Source organism: Ursus maritimus, unplaced genomic scaffold (genome assembly GCF_017311325.1).
Source record: "Ursus maritimus isolate PB19 unplaced genomic scaffold, ASM1731132v1 scaffold_12, whole genome shotgun sequence".
Lineage (NCBI taxonomy): Eukaryota > Metazoa > Chordata > Mammalia > Carnivora > Ursidae > Ursus > Ursus maritimus.
In genome coordinates, this window is record NW_024423564.1 from 67,949,041 (window position 1) to 67,961,619 (window position 12,579).

The following is a 12,579-nucleotide window of genomic DNA, read 5'->3' on the forward strand; positions in this document are numbered from 1 at the left end:
TTCTTCCAAGTGTAATTAAACTAATTATGCAATTAAAGTCTGTCTACATTAAACTGTAGGGACCTATGTGTCTTGGTCTCCTGGGTGTGGCATTGTGCCTAACTCACATAAGTACCCAAGAAGTATCTGTTGAATGAAGAGCAATGGTTCCACTGGAAACCTAAAATTAGTTTTGTGTGACTTAAGTTTAGAAGAATTTTTCAAAAACCTTCCTAAAACCTCAGTGACCTTTGGTGGGACTATAAAATACCTAAGATAGGACCTTAAGATAGGTACAGAGTGACAAGTTTTCAGACTCACTTGACCTCCTTCAGGTAGCCTATGCACACTGACTGGAGTGTCTGAGACAAAGCCCCTATCCCCACCTTTCCTGATTTTGTAACCTGGGACTCCTGAACTTCTGAATTAAGCGGGTTTTTTGGCTCTTCATTGTCCTAAACTTAGGCGCTGGACAAGTTGGAGAGGTGGGGTGGGAAACCAAGACCCAGGCCCAGCAGATCCAGGAAGCTCTCATTACCTTGATCGCACCCTGAGTAAGACTAATTTTGGGCACCCTGGGACAGCATGTAGTGCTGAGAGATGCCACTAGACGGCGCTACTCCCTCAATATACCTAATCCAAGAAAAGTAGAAATGGCATTCAGCCACATCCTGGTTTTTCCAGAACCGAAAAAGAAAGAAGTCTGGGCTTGGGGTAGGTGGCATCCAACATCCCTCAGTCCAGCATCCCTAAGACAAATAACTTCCATCTCAGGTCTGACCAGACAAATAAGACAAGCAAGTAGTGTGGGTGCTCCAATGGCTTTATTAACTCCTTTCTGTGGGTGGCAGAACCTTGCAGCTGGAGAGCTGGAAAGGAAACCAGGAAGTGGGGTTCTCAGTATGGGTCATTAAAGGGGTACAGAGGGTGCCCTGCATCTCTCGGGACTCTCTTCCCATCCACCTGGAAAGAGAGACAGACAGATGACTCCATTAGCAGGAGCTGACATTCCAAAGACACAGCATCTTTCCTGAATCTTCCTGAACGTCACCTGTATATAGCACTATGCCAGATGGTAGTGCAGGACCTGGGCCTCAGAGAATGCCAGTGTCAAAAGCATTCCAGCAAATCATACCCTGGTATATATCTGCCCCCACCCTTAAGAGTTTGCAGTCTCAGCTGGAATAAGGAATATTTATTTTCCTATCTGTAACAGGCTTCAACCCAACCTTGATCCTTCTACCAAGGTTGAAAAGGCCTTAGGCTCCTCTCATTTATACCAGTTACTGAGAACTTGCCATGGTGTCAGGAACTGGGATCATTTTACAGACAAGAAATTGACGATTATAGAAGTGAAATAACTTGTTCTAAGTCACACAAGATCGAGGCAGGACTGGGACTCACAGGCTATAATGCTTTATCCCCAAACCATACTACTTCCCCAAGCTTAATAAAAAGAAAGCAGCCCACTGTGTTCAGGACAGCAATCCTACCAACAACATCCTGCCTCTCCTCTGACCGGCAAGGTTGAGGCCAGATCTGGGCCAGAATCGTGCCCCAAATCTTGCATTCCCTAACTCTGCCAGGTGGTATATACTCACTGTGAGCATGGGCACAATGTATCGCCAATTTTTATTCAGGGCATCTAGCTGCTTCATCTCGTCCGGGCTAAAAGTAAAGTCAAACACCTGGGGATGGGAAGTGGGGGTCAGGAAAGCCAGCTTCGTGTGCAGAAGCTGGGATTCCAGACCACTGCCTTCTTGCCAGGCAGAATCAGAGCCAGACTGTGTCCCAGTGGACTAAAGAAGACAGGACCCATCGCCAAGTACCTGGATGTTCTGGAGGATACGTGAAGGGGTGATACTCTTGGGGATGCAGATCACTTTCCGCTGGACCTGCCACCTAAGGTGGGGGATTGAAGAAGATGAGGAAGAGGAGTCAGTCCTCACAAGCATTGTTGCGTCTTTCACGCAGCCTTCTCTAAACTCCTGGAGTCCCTGAGCCCCAGTGCAATGGGGGACATGCCTCAGAGCAGCTTCCCCCAGATTACATGGCAAGATTAGCAGCCTCATTCAGGTAGCTGGATAAGGAATCCCTCAACCCTGTCCTTCCAACCCAGGTACCCTCGCCCACCCCTTTTCCCCAAGACTGCCCGCACCTGAGCAGGATCTGAGCTGGAGACCGGCCATACTTTTCAGCCAGTGCCAGGATCACTGGCTCCTCAAGTAGGACCGGTTCATCAGGATCACGCCAAGCTCGATCAGAGGAGCCAAGAGGGCTATAAGCCGTCACCTCCAGGCCGCGTGCTTGGCAGTGGGCAATCAGCTCCTTCTGAGCCAAGTATGGGTGACATTCCACCTGAAACAAGAAAAAAACCCATCACTACAGGCTGGGCCCACCCAGCTTGCAGGGCTCCACCCAATCGTGCACATGGTCACCAACCTTGCATTGCTGACCCCCCCACTTCCACTCAGCCCACTTTTCCCATTCTTCATCTTCCACTGTCCATTTCATTCTCTTCCCACACTTCAATGTCTGTCTTTATTTTGTTTTCTAATATTCTTGTATTTGATATGAACCAATACATAGTACTTACTCCCATGGACAGAACCTTACTTTATATGTACATTACGCACATTTACTTCCATTGTGTTTGAATCAAAGACTTTTTTTTTTTTTTAAAGATTTTACTTATTTGACAGCACAAGCAGGGGGAGCAGTAGGAGAGGGAGAAGCAGGCTTCCCACCAAGCAGGGAGCCCCATGCGGGGCTTGATCGCAGGACCCTAGGATCATGACCTGAGCCGAAGGCAGATGCTTAACCTAATATGAGGCACCCAGGCGCCCCTCAAAAAGACTTTTTAGCCCTTTTTAATTTTAATTCCAGTGTAGTTAACTGACTGCCCTTCTTCATTTTTTTTTTAAAGATTTTATTTATTTGAAAGAGAGAGAGAGAGAAGCAAGCTCCCTGCTCAAAGGGAGCCCGAGGCGGGACTTGATCGCAGGACCCTGGGATCCATGACCTGAGCCAAAGGCAGACGCTTAACCGACTGAGCCACCCAGGTGCCCCAATGCCCTACTTCATGCAGAGAATTTCTACACCAAAACTTCTGAAAACTTGTTAGCCATCTCCATGACGGAGACCCATCATTTGCTCACTCATGTTTTTGCACACACACATACCCTGAAACCAACAGATCTGCTTTGCTGTGCTCACCTGCAGGACAGCTGGGCGCACCGAGGCCACACTGAGCACATCATCGATCTGCCGACTGCTGAAGTTGGACAGGCCCAGTGCCCGTACCAGCCCCTTCGCCACCAGTGCTTCCAGCGCTTTCCAGGTCTCCTTGTAGTGGGTAGAGTCATAGCGGATAGTCCCATCGGCATTCTTAGGGAAAGGGTTGTCTCCCCGCCTAAGTGAAAGACAGCCCCCCATCAGTGGGCACAAATGCAAGGCTCCTGCCTTACCTGCCCATCCAGCCACTCTGTGGCCCACACTAAGCCCAGAAAGGACAAAAGGCCAAGAATAAGAAACAAGCATGGTTTTTCACCCTTTCAGGTCATGACCTAGGTGTTAACTCTATACAAAATGCCCATTCCCTCTCCTCTTTTTCCTAGATGCAGATTGTATCTCCTCTCCTCTGGGAAGTCTTTCTGAACTCCTTCCTCCTCAGAGAGTTGCAGGCTCTTGCGACCTTCTTCGAGTACAGGGCACAGAGCTGATGCTAAGGCTCCTTTGACACCCTCTGCTGGAGGTGATTCTCTACGGCAACCCTAGGCCTAGCTCAGCAGAAGCTAGTAGTTTCCAGAACGAATAAAGGGAGCAGGAGGGACCACTCATGTGCCCCTAGGATACCCACCATAGGAAGCTACACTTCTTTTCTGTAGCTAAACTCCTGGCTGCGATAGCGTAAAAGGCTAAGTTCCCATGGCAAGCTGAGGAGTGTTCCTCTCCCACTCTGCTTCTGTGCCTTACAAGTTACTAACCCGACTCCCCCAGCACCCGACTCCCTGGATAAAGACCCTGGCAAGGCTCACTCAAAGGCATAGGGCCAGTGCATCAGGTACAGGTCCAAATACTCCAACTGGAGCTCAGCCAGCGTCTTCCGGAGGGCAGGCTCCACATCCTCAGGGTGGTGTTTAGTGTTCCACAGCTTAGAAGTCACAAACAGCTCCTCTCGAGGCACCACCTGGTACAGGGGGCAGGGCCCATAGGAAGGAGAGCCGTGGGCACCCAGTCTCACCCACTCTCCCCTCTGGGAGAGGAATTAGAAGAGGGAAGATGCTGCCAGATCCCTCCAGCCAGGCCCCAGACCTCTCACCCCACCCCTCGGTAGCCCCCGTCCTCACCTTGCCAGGTCCCACATTCTCCTTCAGGGCCTCCCCAATCTCAGTCTCATTGCCATAGATAGCAGCACAGTCAATGTGGCGGTAGCCTACACTCAGGGCGTACTTAACAGCTGCTTTCACCTGCCAGGCAAGAGAAGCAGAGACTTCAGCTCTGTTGGCCTAGGCCAGAAACTGCCCTCCTGGGGTGTCACTGATGGGGGAGGGGCAGGTATACCCCTGCAGTCATCCATAAAGTAGGGGTGAAAAGATGAAAGACGGTTCTAGTCTAGGGGACCAGAAGCCTCTTCAGAGACCCTAAACCTTTTGCACCAACCCAATAACCCCCAACATTTCCTCCTACCCAAGCAATCTCAGTGGGGCCCAGTAAAAACTAACATTGTATTCCCGGTTAGATGCTCAGGAGATGGATGGATACACTGACAAGGAAGAGAAGTACAGGTCATTAGACTGGTTCTCTAGGCCTGAGGAGCTGGTTAGGGAAACGTGATACACAGGTAAGTAATTCATAGGTGAAGGCCACACAGACAGACAGCTATGCAGCAATGTGGATCAACTGAGCTCTGGGAGTTCAGGGGAGCAGAAGAGCTCTGAGAGGGGGAGAAAATTAAGGAAGGCAGAAAAGTGAGATGGAAGCTGGGCCCAGAGCCCTCTGTCAGCCCTTCTCTGGAGAGAAGAAAGCAGACAGGAAGGAGGAGGACAGGTCAGTCAATCTGCTAAAAAAGCAGACTAGAAACCTGGCATCAGAAGCAGAACCAAGGGTGCTAGGGCCTTGCCATTCAAGATCCCCATCGAGGTACAGCTCTTACTATCCAGATGTACTCCCCTCACCCCTGCCACCCCAAGCCCCTGTCACGGCCCAGTTCTGTTCTCTGCCCCCTGTCCTTATGTAGCTCCTGGACTCTTCCTGGGCCATGTCAGTGCCTGCCTGGAGCACAAAGACCCTGGCTCCAGGGTTCTAGGCAGCTGGAGGAAGGAAAGCAAAGGGAAAAGAGGCAGAACACGCCACAAATCCCAGCCTAAATCCAAGAGAGAAGAGGATGTTCTCATTGCCAGAGTCCCTCTCAAACTTAATCCCCAAACTTCTCTAAACTCTGACTCAGATTTCCAAAGAACAAGGAAGAAGTCTTGGGAAGATGCCCCACCCCAGGTGGGAGCTGCATCTCTATATATGACAACCCTAGGAAAGCAGGTCTCTATTCCCACACTCCCCTAAGCTGGAAGAGTCTACACCAGGGGTTATTAAATTCTAGCTAGCAGCTGCCTTTTGTTTTTTTCAGCTAAGAACAATTTTTACATATTTAAATGGTTACATAAGTACATAACTGCCCCTATTTTGCAACTTGTCCAGCAAAATCTAAATTATCAAGCATCTGGTTCTTTAAGAAAAAGTTTGCTAACCCTTGGTCTAAGCAGTTGACGTAGTTTTTCTTCAAACCCTGACATCTGCCATGTGCCTACCTCTGGACTGAGCACTGGGGAGTGGCCCAGCCCTTAAGGAGCCCTGTGTGGGAGAGGGAGACATGGTCACAGCACAGGGTGATAGTGCCATATTAGGGGTCAGCACAGGGCCAGGCCCAGAGGGGTCCCATGGCTGCCACAGCACTTAGTGCAGATCCAATTAGGGAAAGGCCTTCCTATTCCCTTGGCCCTCCTGGGCCCCTCAGTCCTTCCTCTGAGTCACCTGAGGAAGCCAAGGGCTCACTGCTGGTCTCTTCTTCCCTTGTTTCTTTCCACTGCCCTTCAGGCTCATCCCTACATGAAATGGAATATAGGGATGGGGCTGCTAGGGGCTGCTAGGTACAAGAAGCCCTCCTCCCCTTCCTCCATCTCTCACCTGGCCAGGATCGCTCTTCCAGGTGCCCAGCCCAATCAGGGGCATCTTCTGCCCAGTGTGCAGGACGACACATGAAGCCGCCATTGCCCCCTGAAACACAGATGGGAAGAGAATGGGGTGGTGGTCAGTGTTGCTGCTTGAGTCAGCTACCCATCGGGCAAGACTCCTGTAAAACGTGTGTGTAAAGGGAGCGCAGAGGTGACAGAACAAACAACACAGTTGTGCACACATGCCTGTGAGCAGAGGGCAGCTAAGACAAGGTAGCCAGAACCAACCAAAGCCAGTAGCTCCTGGACAAACATTAACTGGACCACCAGCCTGACTGCCCTTCCTTCTGCCAGGCTAAAGGTCTGTGTTAGAGAGTTCCGATACCGAGAAACCAAGGTGAGTGGCTCCCTCAAGTACCTAGCCTTGACTACATAACATCTCAAGCCAGGGTAAGACAGGCAAAGGGCATTATGAGTCAGAGTGAGACCAGGTGACAGAACGGATTCAGGAACAGGCCACTTCTCTGAGGATGAAATGAACACTCCCAGGAGGTTGTCAGAAACTAGAGATTCTCCTGGTCCTCTTGGTCTAAGAGGTCTGCTCGGCATGCTGGTAGGCCTGAGTAGACCATTTTCTAGATTAAAACAAAACAAAACAAAACAAAACAAAAACCTCAGAGAGATGAAGTTATTTGCCCCCAAATCAACAGCTGAGAAGTGGCAGAGCCAAGGATCCAAGGAAGAGCCAATGGATAAAGGCAAGAAAGGGGCAGGTAAACACAGACATAATATTCATGTGCTGGGCCTCAGAGTAGACACGTATTACAGTGTGCTACAGAAAAGCAAATGACTTCTGTAGGGCAAGGACCAGGAAATATTGACATTGGCTTTTAAGAGTAAGTTGGACTTTCCCAAGAGTCAAGGCGAGAAGGCTTTCCAGGAAGGGGAATTAGACACAGCAGAAAGCAGTAAGTTATAGACACGAGAAACTTTCCAACTGAACAAAACGGGTGATTGGAGCAGCCCTCTTTGGAGAGCTTTGAAAATCAGAAGTCTCCAAAGGGCCCAAGAATACTCATTCTGTCCTCAAATGACGAATGCTCTAGGCCTTGTGGTAGGCCTAAGAGACACACATATTCAAATAGAATCCCTGCCCTCTTGGGGTTTATGGTACGACGAAGACAGAGGACATCAGTACAATGTGTAAGATAGGGACCAAAATCTGCACAAGCCTAACAAGAAAAGAGTAACCCTGCTAGGATGGCTTCTTGGAGATAATATTTGAGTCTTTTTTTTTTTTAAGATTTTATTTTTAAGTAATCTCTACACACAATATGAGGGTCAAACCCACAACCCCACGATCAAGAGTTGCATGCCTGGGGTACCTGGGTGGCTCAGTTGGTTAAGTGTCCAACTCTTGATTTTGGCTCAGGTCATGATCTCAGGGTTGAGAAATCAGGCTCCATGCTAGATGTAGGGACTACTTAAGATTCTCTCTCCCTTTCCCTCTGCCCCAACCCCCCAATCTAAAAAAAAAAAAAAGAAAGAAAGAAAAGAAAAAAAGATTCTCTCCCTCTCACCCCTGCTTGAAAAAAAAAAAAAAAGAAAGAAAGAAAGAAAAAAAAAAAAAAGTTGCATGCTCTACTGACTGAGCCAGCAAGGTGCCCCTGAGTTAAGTCTTGATGAACAGGAATTATCCAAGCAAAAGGGAAAAGAGAAAGAATGCTCACCCTAAGAGCCAATAAGGTAGAAATAACCTTTTCCCTTGATCTCATCAGTATTATAGATATCACTTCCTTGGGATTGATTTCATTGCCAGCAATAACTTTATAAATATAACCTTTGTTTCCAAGTTCTGAAAAGACATCGAGAATATTATGGTAGAGCAGGAAACAAGATAAGTTGTAAGTATAGCTGACATATCAAACTTGTTTTTCCTACTACTTCCAACTCTGGAAGAATTTTATAGTCTAGCATAACCTGGTTATAGAGACCACCTTTTTCTGCTAAAACAAAAACAAAATGTTCAATCCAAGCAGCAAACCACAGATCACTGAGGGCAATACTATTACCAAACTTCCCAGGGATCAGGCAAGCATGTCTGGACTTCACAGGAGGAACTAGCCTGCCAGCTGCCACCAGAGTCTGTGGTTGGTTTCCTGGGCTTGATCCCCAAACAGGTGACCTGTTGGCCTCTCCCAGATTTCCCAGCATACATTGGAGAACTCTGAAATTACAGGTGGACTTAGACTGAAAGCTTGAACAAAAGCCTGGTCTAAGGCAAAAAGGAAGAAACCTGATGCTTGCTTCTTCCTTTCTTTTGATGGTGAAACTGAAAACCCAAAAGGCTGATGCTTGGGGGAGTGGGGCTCATAGAATAAGGAACACCTAACAAAGAGCTTCAAAGAACAAGAGCTCCGAAGGAGACTGGAGGGGCCACAGCAGAGAACAAATGTTTTTCTCTAGGACAGAAAGCCATACTCTGCCAGCTCTTGACTTCCTCATCTTCTGCCTCATGCATTGGCGTTCCAGCCTTCTCTTGCATTAATATGCTCTGAAGTTTTCAGGAACTGCCTAGCTAGGCCTCTGGCAGCACTCAGAAACCCTCATATTAACTTGGGAGAGGTTTTACACATAAAAGAGAAAAGCTGGGGCGCCTGGGTGGCTCAGTCAGTTAGGTGTCTGCCTTCAGCTCAGGTCATGATCTCAGGGTCCTGGGATCAAGCCCTGCATCAGGCTCCTGCTCAGAGCTCCCTGCTCAGCTGGGAGTCTGCTTCGCCCTTTCCCTCTTTCTCTTTCCTTCCACTTGTGCTCTCTCTCTCAAATAAATAAATAAAATCTTAAAAAAAAAGAGAGAGAGAGAAAAGCTGGGTGTGTGTGGGGAGAGGTGGTATCAGGACTCAGGTTTTAGGGGCACCTGGCTGGCTCACTCTGTGGAGCATGCAACTCTTCATCTCGGGGTTGTAAATTCAAGCCCCACATTGGGTGTTGAGATTACTTAAAATCTTTAAAAAAAAAAAAAAAAAAAAAAAGGACTCAGGTTTTATTATTCTCAAGTCAGCACCTACATTCCTTCTCTCTGGGGCTGTCTTCCCTTCTCAGAGGAGGGCTCTATAGCTGCTGCCTGGATGCAGGGAACCCGAAAACACAGGAAAAAGAGGAAGGAGTATTTACATGAGTGTTCTCTGGCTGCATGGGTCTTTCCTCTACTTCCCATAAATGTTGGTGTCCCTCAGGGTTCTGTCCCCAATCCTTTTCCCACTCCCTAGTTTGGCTCATGTCTTCAGTTACCACATAAAAGCATTGATTCTGCCCACCCCAGTTCTGGATATTCAACTCCTTCTGGACATCTTCACCAGTATGTCCTATAGGTATCTAAGACTCAACATGTCCAAAACTGTACTCGTCAAATCCAGCTGCAAAGCACAGAGGAAACAGTTCAAGGCCTGGGGTTGCACAGACCTAGGCTGGAATCTCAGCACCCTGGCCCATTGTGAAGAGATGTTATATCTTTTTTTTTTTTTTTTAAGATTTTATTTATTTATGAGAGAGAACGTGCACACACAAGAAGGGGGTACAGCAGGCAGAGGGAGAGGAATAAGCAGGCTCGCCACTGAGCAAGTAGCCCTATGTGGGACTCGATCCCAGGACCCTGGGATCATGACCTGAGCCAAAGGCAGACGCTTAACCGACTGAGCCAGCCAGGCGCCCAAGATGCTGTATCTAAAGCACTTTGTACAGTGCCTGACCCATGCTCTTCACTCTGTGTACTCTCTTACCAGGGACTCAAGGCCCTGGATAACCACCTGTTAAACCAAACATGTTCACAGTATAATCTATAGGGTCTTGAAAAGCCATCTAAATAACGTATTTCAGTTCATTGGCATTTGAGTATTATCTGTCAGATTATGGTTTTGACAGGTGATGGGTAGGGGGGTATATCCTTACCTGTACTTCTAAGAAGCCAGCATGGAAAACCACTTTAAATATGTAACAGTGGCCAAGATTTGGTCTATGGCTGGGTTAAAAATCTTAATAATATTGGTAAATATTTTTTTAAAAGATACAGTTTGCTCTGGACCGTAATGTAAAATCCAAGACTGCAGTAACACTTCATGTACTTTTTGATGTATGTGAATTTTAAAGAATTTTAAAATATATATGCTTCTCCCTCTGCCTTCTGCTCCCCCTGCTTGTGTGCTCTCTGACAAATAAAATCTTTAAAAAATATATATATATTATATCTAATATATATCTAATATAATCATAATATATATTTATGTATTTAAGTCTTTCTCCAGTCCATCCATATTTGCCTCTACTGCTATTGCTCTTACTAGAACCATCCCTACCTGAAACACCAATCTCTCTGCTTCAATTGTGGCCGCTCTCCCCACAATCCATTTACCAAAGGTGACCATGTGACCCCAAGGATCAAACTCTTCCAGCAGTTCTTGCCGACCTTCAGGATAAAGTCTACACCACTTTTTTTTTTTTTAAGAGACAGAGTGAGCAAGTGAGAGAGAAAGAGAAAACATGAACACGAGCAGGGGGAGAGGGAGAAATAAAATCCCCACCTAGCAGAGAGCCTGATGTGGCTCTGAGATCAGGACCCTGAGATAATGACCTGAGCCAAAGGCAGACGCTTAACCGAATAAGCCACCCAGGTGCCCCAAAGTCTACACCTCTTAATAATACCTCTCATAACCTGGCTCCCACCTTCCTCATTTTGCCTCCTCTTCACTGCAAACTCCGTTTCAGACTTTGCAAAACCAGCCGCCACTGACTTGAGTCAAGGTACACTTTGCTTCCCCAAGTCCCACCCTTGCCTGGCAAACTGCTGCTCATCCTTCAGCTATCACTTGTCCTCCCATGCACCGATAGCTGTGCACCTAGCTGCTGTTGCTTGTTTATATTGGCTTCCCTCACAGACCAGGGTACTCCCTGAGGTCAGACCATATTATCTATCTGAACTCCTCACTCCTAGAGTGCCTGCCCCATACATACACATAGAAACACAGACGTGAGCACATGCACGTGCGCGCACACACACACACACTAAAGACACACCCAAAGGCAAATGGGGGAGAGCTTGACAGCTGGCGTGGGGGTGCATTTAAGAAAGTCACTGCTTTCATCACCTTCTTTCTCTACTTCTTGGGTAACCTGGAAAGAATCATCTCTGGAAAGTATCAAAGCACTTTACCATTTTCAGAAAAACAAAACAAAACAACAGTGGCTTCATACAGGATGATACTGGGATTGCTCCTGTACAAATAAGAAAACTGAGATCTTGGGGAAAGTAATAGGCTTGATTAAAACCATCGAGGCTCTTTTAGGGAGGTCTTGCAGCCTGAGTATGGGTAGGCTGAAGGGAAGAGTTAGTTAATAGTAACCCCATCTGGTGACAGTTCAGATTCCATCCAGTTTCACTCTAACAGAGGTCTGAGGCAACGGAAAAACATGCCCTAGCTTTCCCAAACCCAAGGCAGGCGCCTGAGTAAGTTAAGTCTACCCACTTCGGCTACTTCCAGGAAGTATCTCTGCAACTGCACAGAAAGGCCAGAGTTCCTGCAAAAATCGTGTTGGTGAGCAAACAAAAAGAAGAGGACAACTAAAACGTACTGACCACCTAACAGTTGACGGGCGCTTTAAAAGCTTTATCTCACTTAATTCTCACTACAGTTCCGACGTAGGAACTGATTTCATCGGTGAGAAAACTGAGGACCAGGGAAACTGACTTACCCAAGATCACACAGAGTTCAAATCCGAAATTGAGTCAGACTGCCTCCAAGAGCCTGCGCTCTCTGCTCTATTCCGGGGGCACAGAGGAGATGGGGGCAGCAGCAGGAGAAACTCACCTCGGCTGGAGCGCAGAGCGTGAACAAGACAGTGTGATCTCTGCTCGGTTCGGCGCCCAGCCCACAATCCAATAGGCCTCAGCTTCCGGAACCGGCGGGCTGCAAAGGAAGTTCGCCTGATGGTGAAGGCAGGCACGGGGCTTAAGTCTGGCGGTGCAGAAGAAGCTCCTCCCGGAGGAGGGGAGAGGGCGGGGCTCTCAGCATCACGCGCAGCGGCGAACCCCATCCCTGCCCCGCGTAAAGAGCAAGAGAGCGGAAGCCAGAGCCGGGAGCCTGGACTGTCTCCTCCTCTGGCTGCGCTAGCGGTCAGATTGGCTGGAGTCGAGACACTTCGCGGCGCAGGTTTGGAGGACGCGGGGGCGGGGTGAAGCACGAGCCGCCCGCCACGTGGGGGATTCTAGCGGCGGGGGAGGCGGCGCCTCTGCTGGCCCACATTGCACCGCGCGCCGCGGCGACACCGCTCTAGGCTGCTGGAGCGCCTTCTGCCCGAGGGGGAAACCTCCTGGGTGACACGCTGCAGTTTCTTCTGGTGTCTCCTCTGCTCCCGGGTTCGCAGAACCAGCTCGCTC

At 48.4% G+C, this 12,579-nt stretch overlaps 1 protein-coding gene across 4 annotated transcripts; it reads right to left on the reverse strand.

Moving 5' to 3' along the window:
- Positions 1–784: 784 nt before the first annotated feature.
- Positions 785–12,154, reverse strand: AKR1A1 (aldo-keto reductase family 1 member A1). Of its 4 annotated transcripts, none has more exons than XM_008699281.2 (9): positions 12,011–12,152; positions 6,163–6,252; positions 4,329–4,448; positions 4,017–4,168; positions 3,196–3,391; positions 2,138–2,337; positions 1,809–1,881; positions 1,581–1,667; positions 785–942 (listed from the first exon to the last, which is right to left on the reverse strand). In XM_008699281.2, exons 2-9 carry the CDS (start codon positions 6,244–6,246, stop codon positions 877–879), a joined length of 978 nt encoding a protein of 325 aa, XP_008697503.1. In that variant the 5' UTR covers positions 6,247–6,252; positions 12,011–12,152; the 3' UTR covers positions 785–876. The 4 variants fall into 4 exon arrangements, with proteins under 4 accessions (XP_008697503.1, XP_008697504.1, XP_008697505.1 ...); XM_008699282.2 differs by having other exon boundaries at positions 11,895–12,041; XM_008699283.2 differs by lacking the exon at positions 4,329–4,448 and having other exon boundaries at positions 12,011–12,154.
- Between the last annotated feature and the right edge of the window lie 425 nt (positions 12,155–12,579).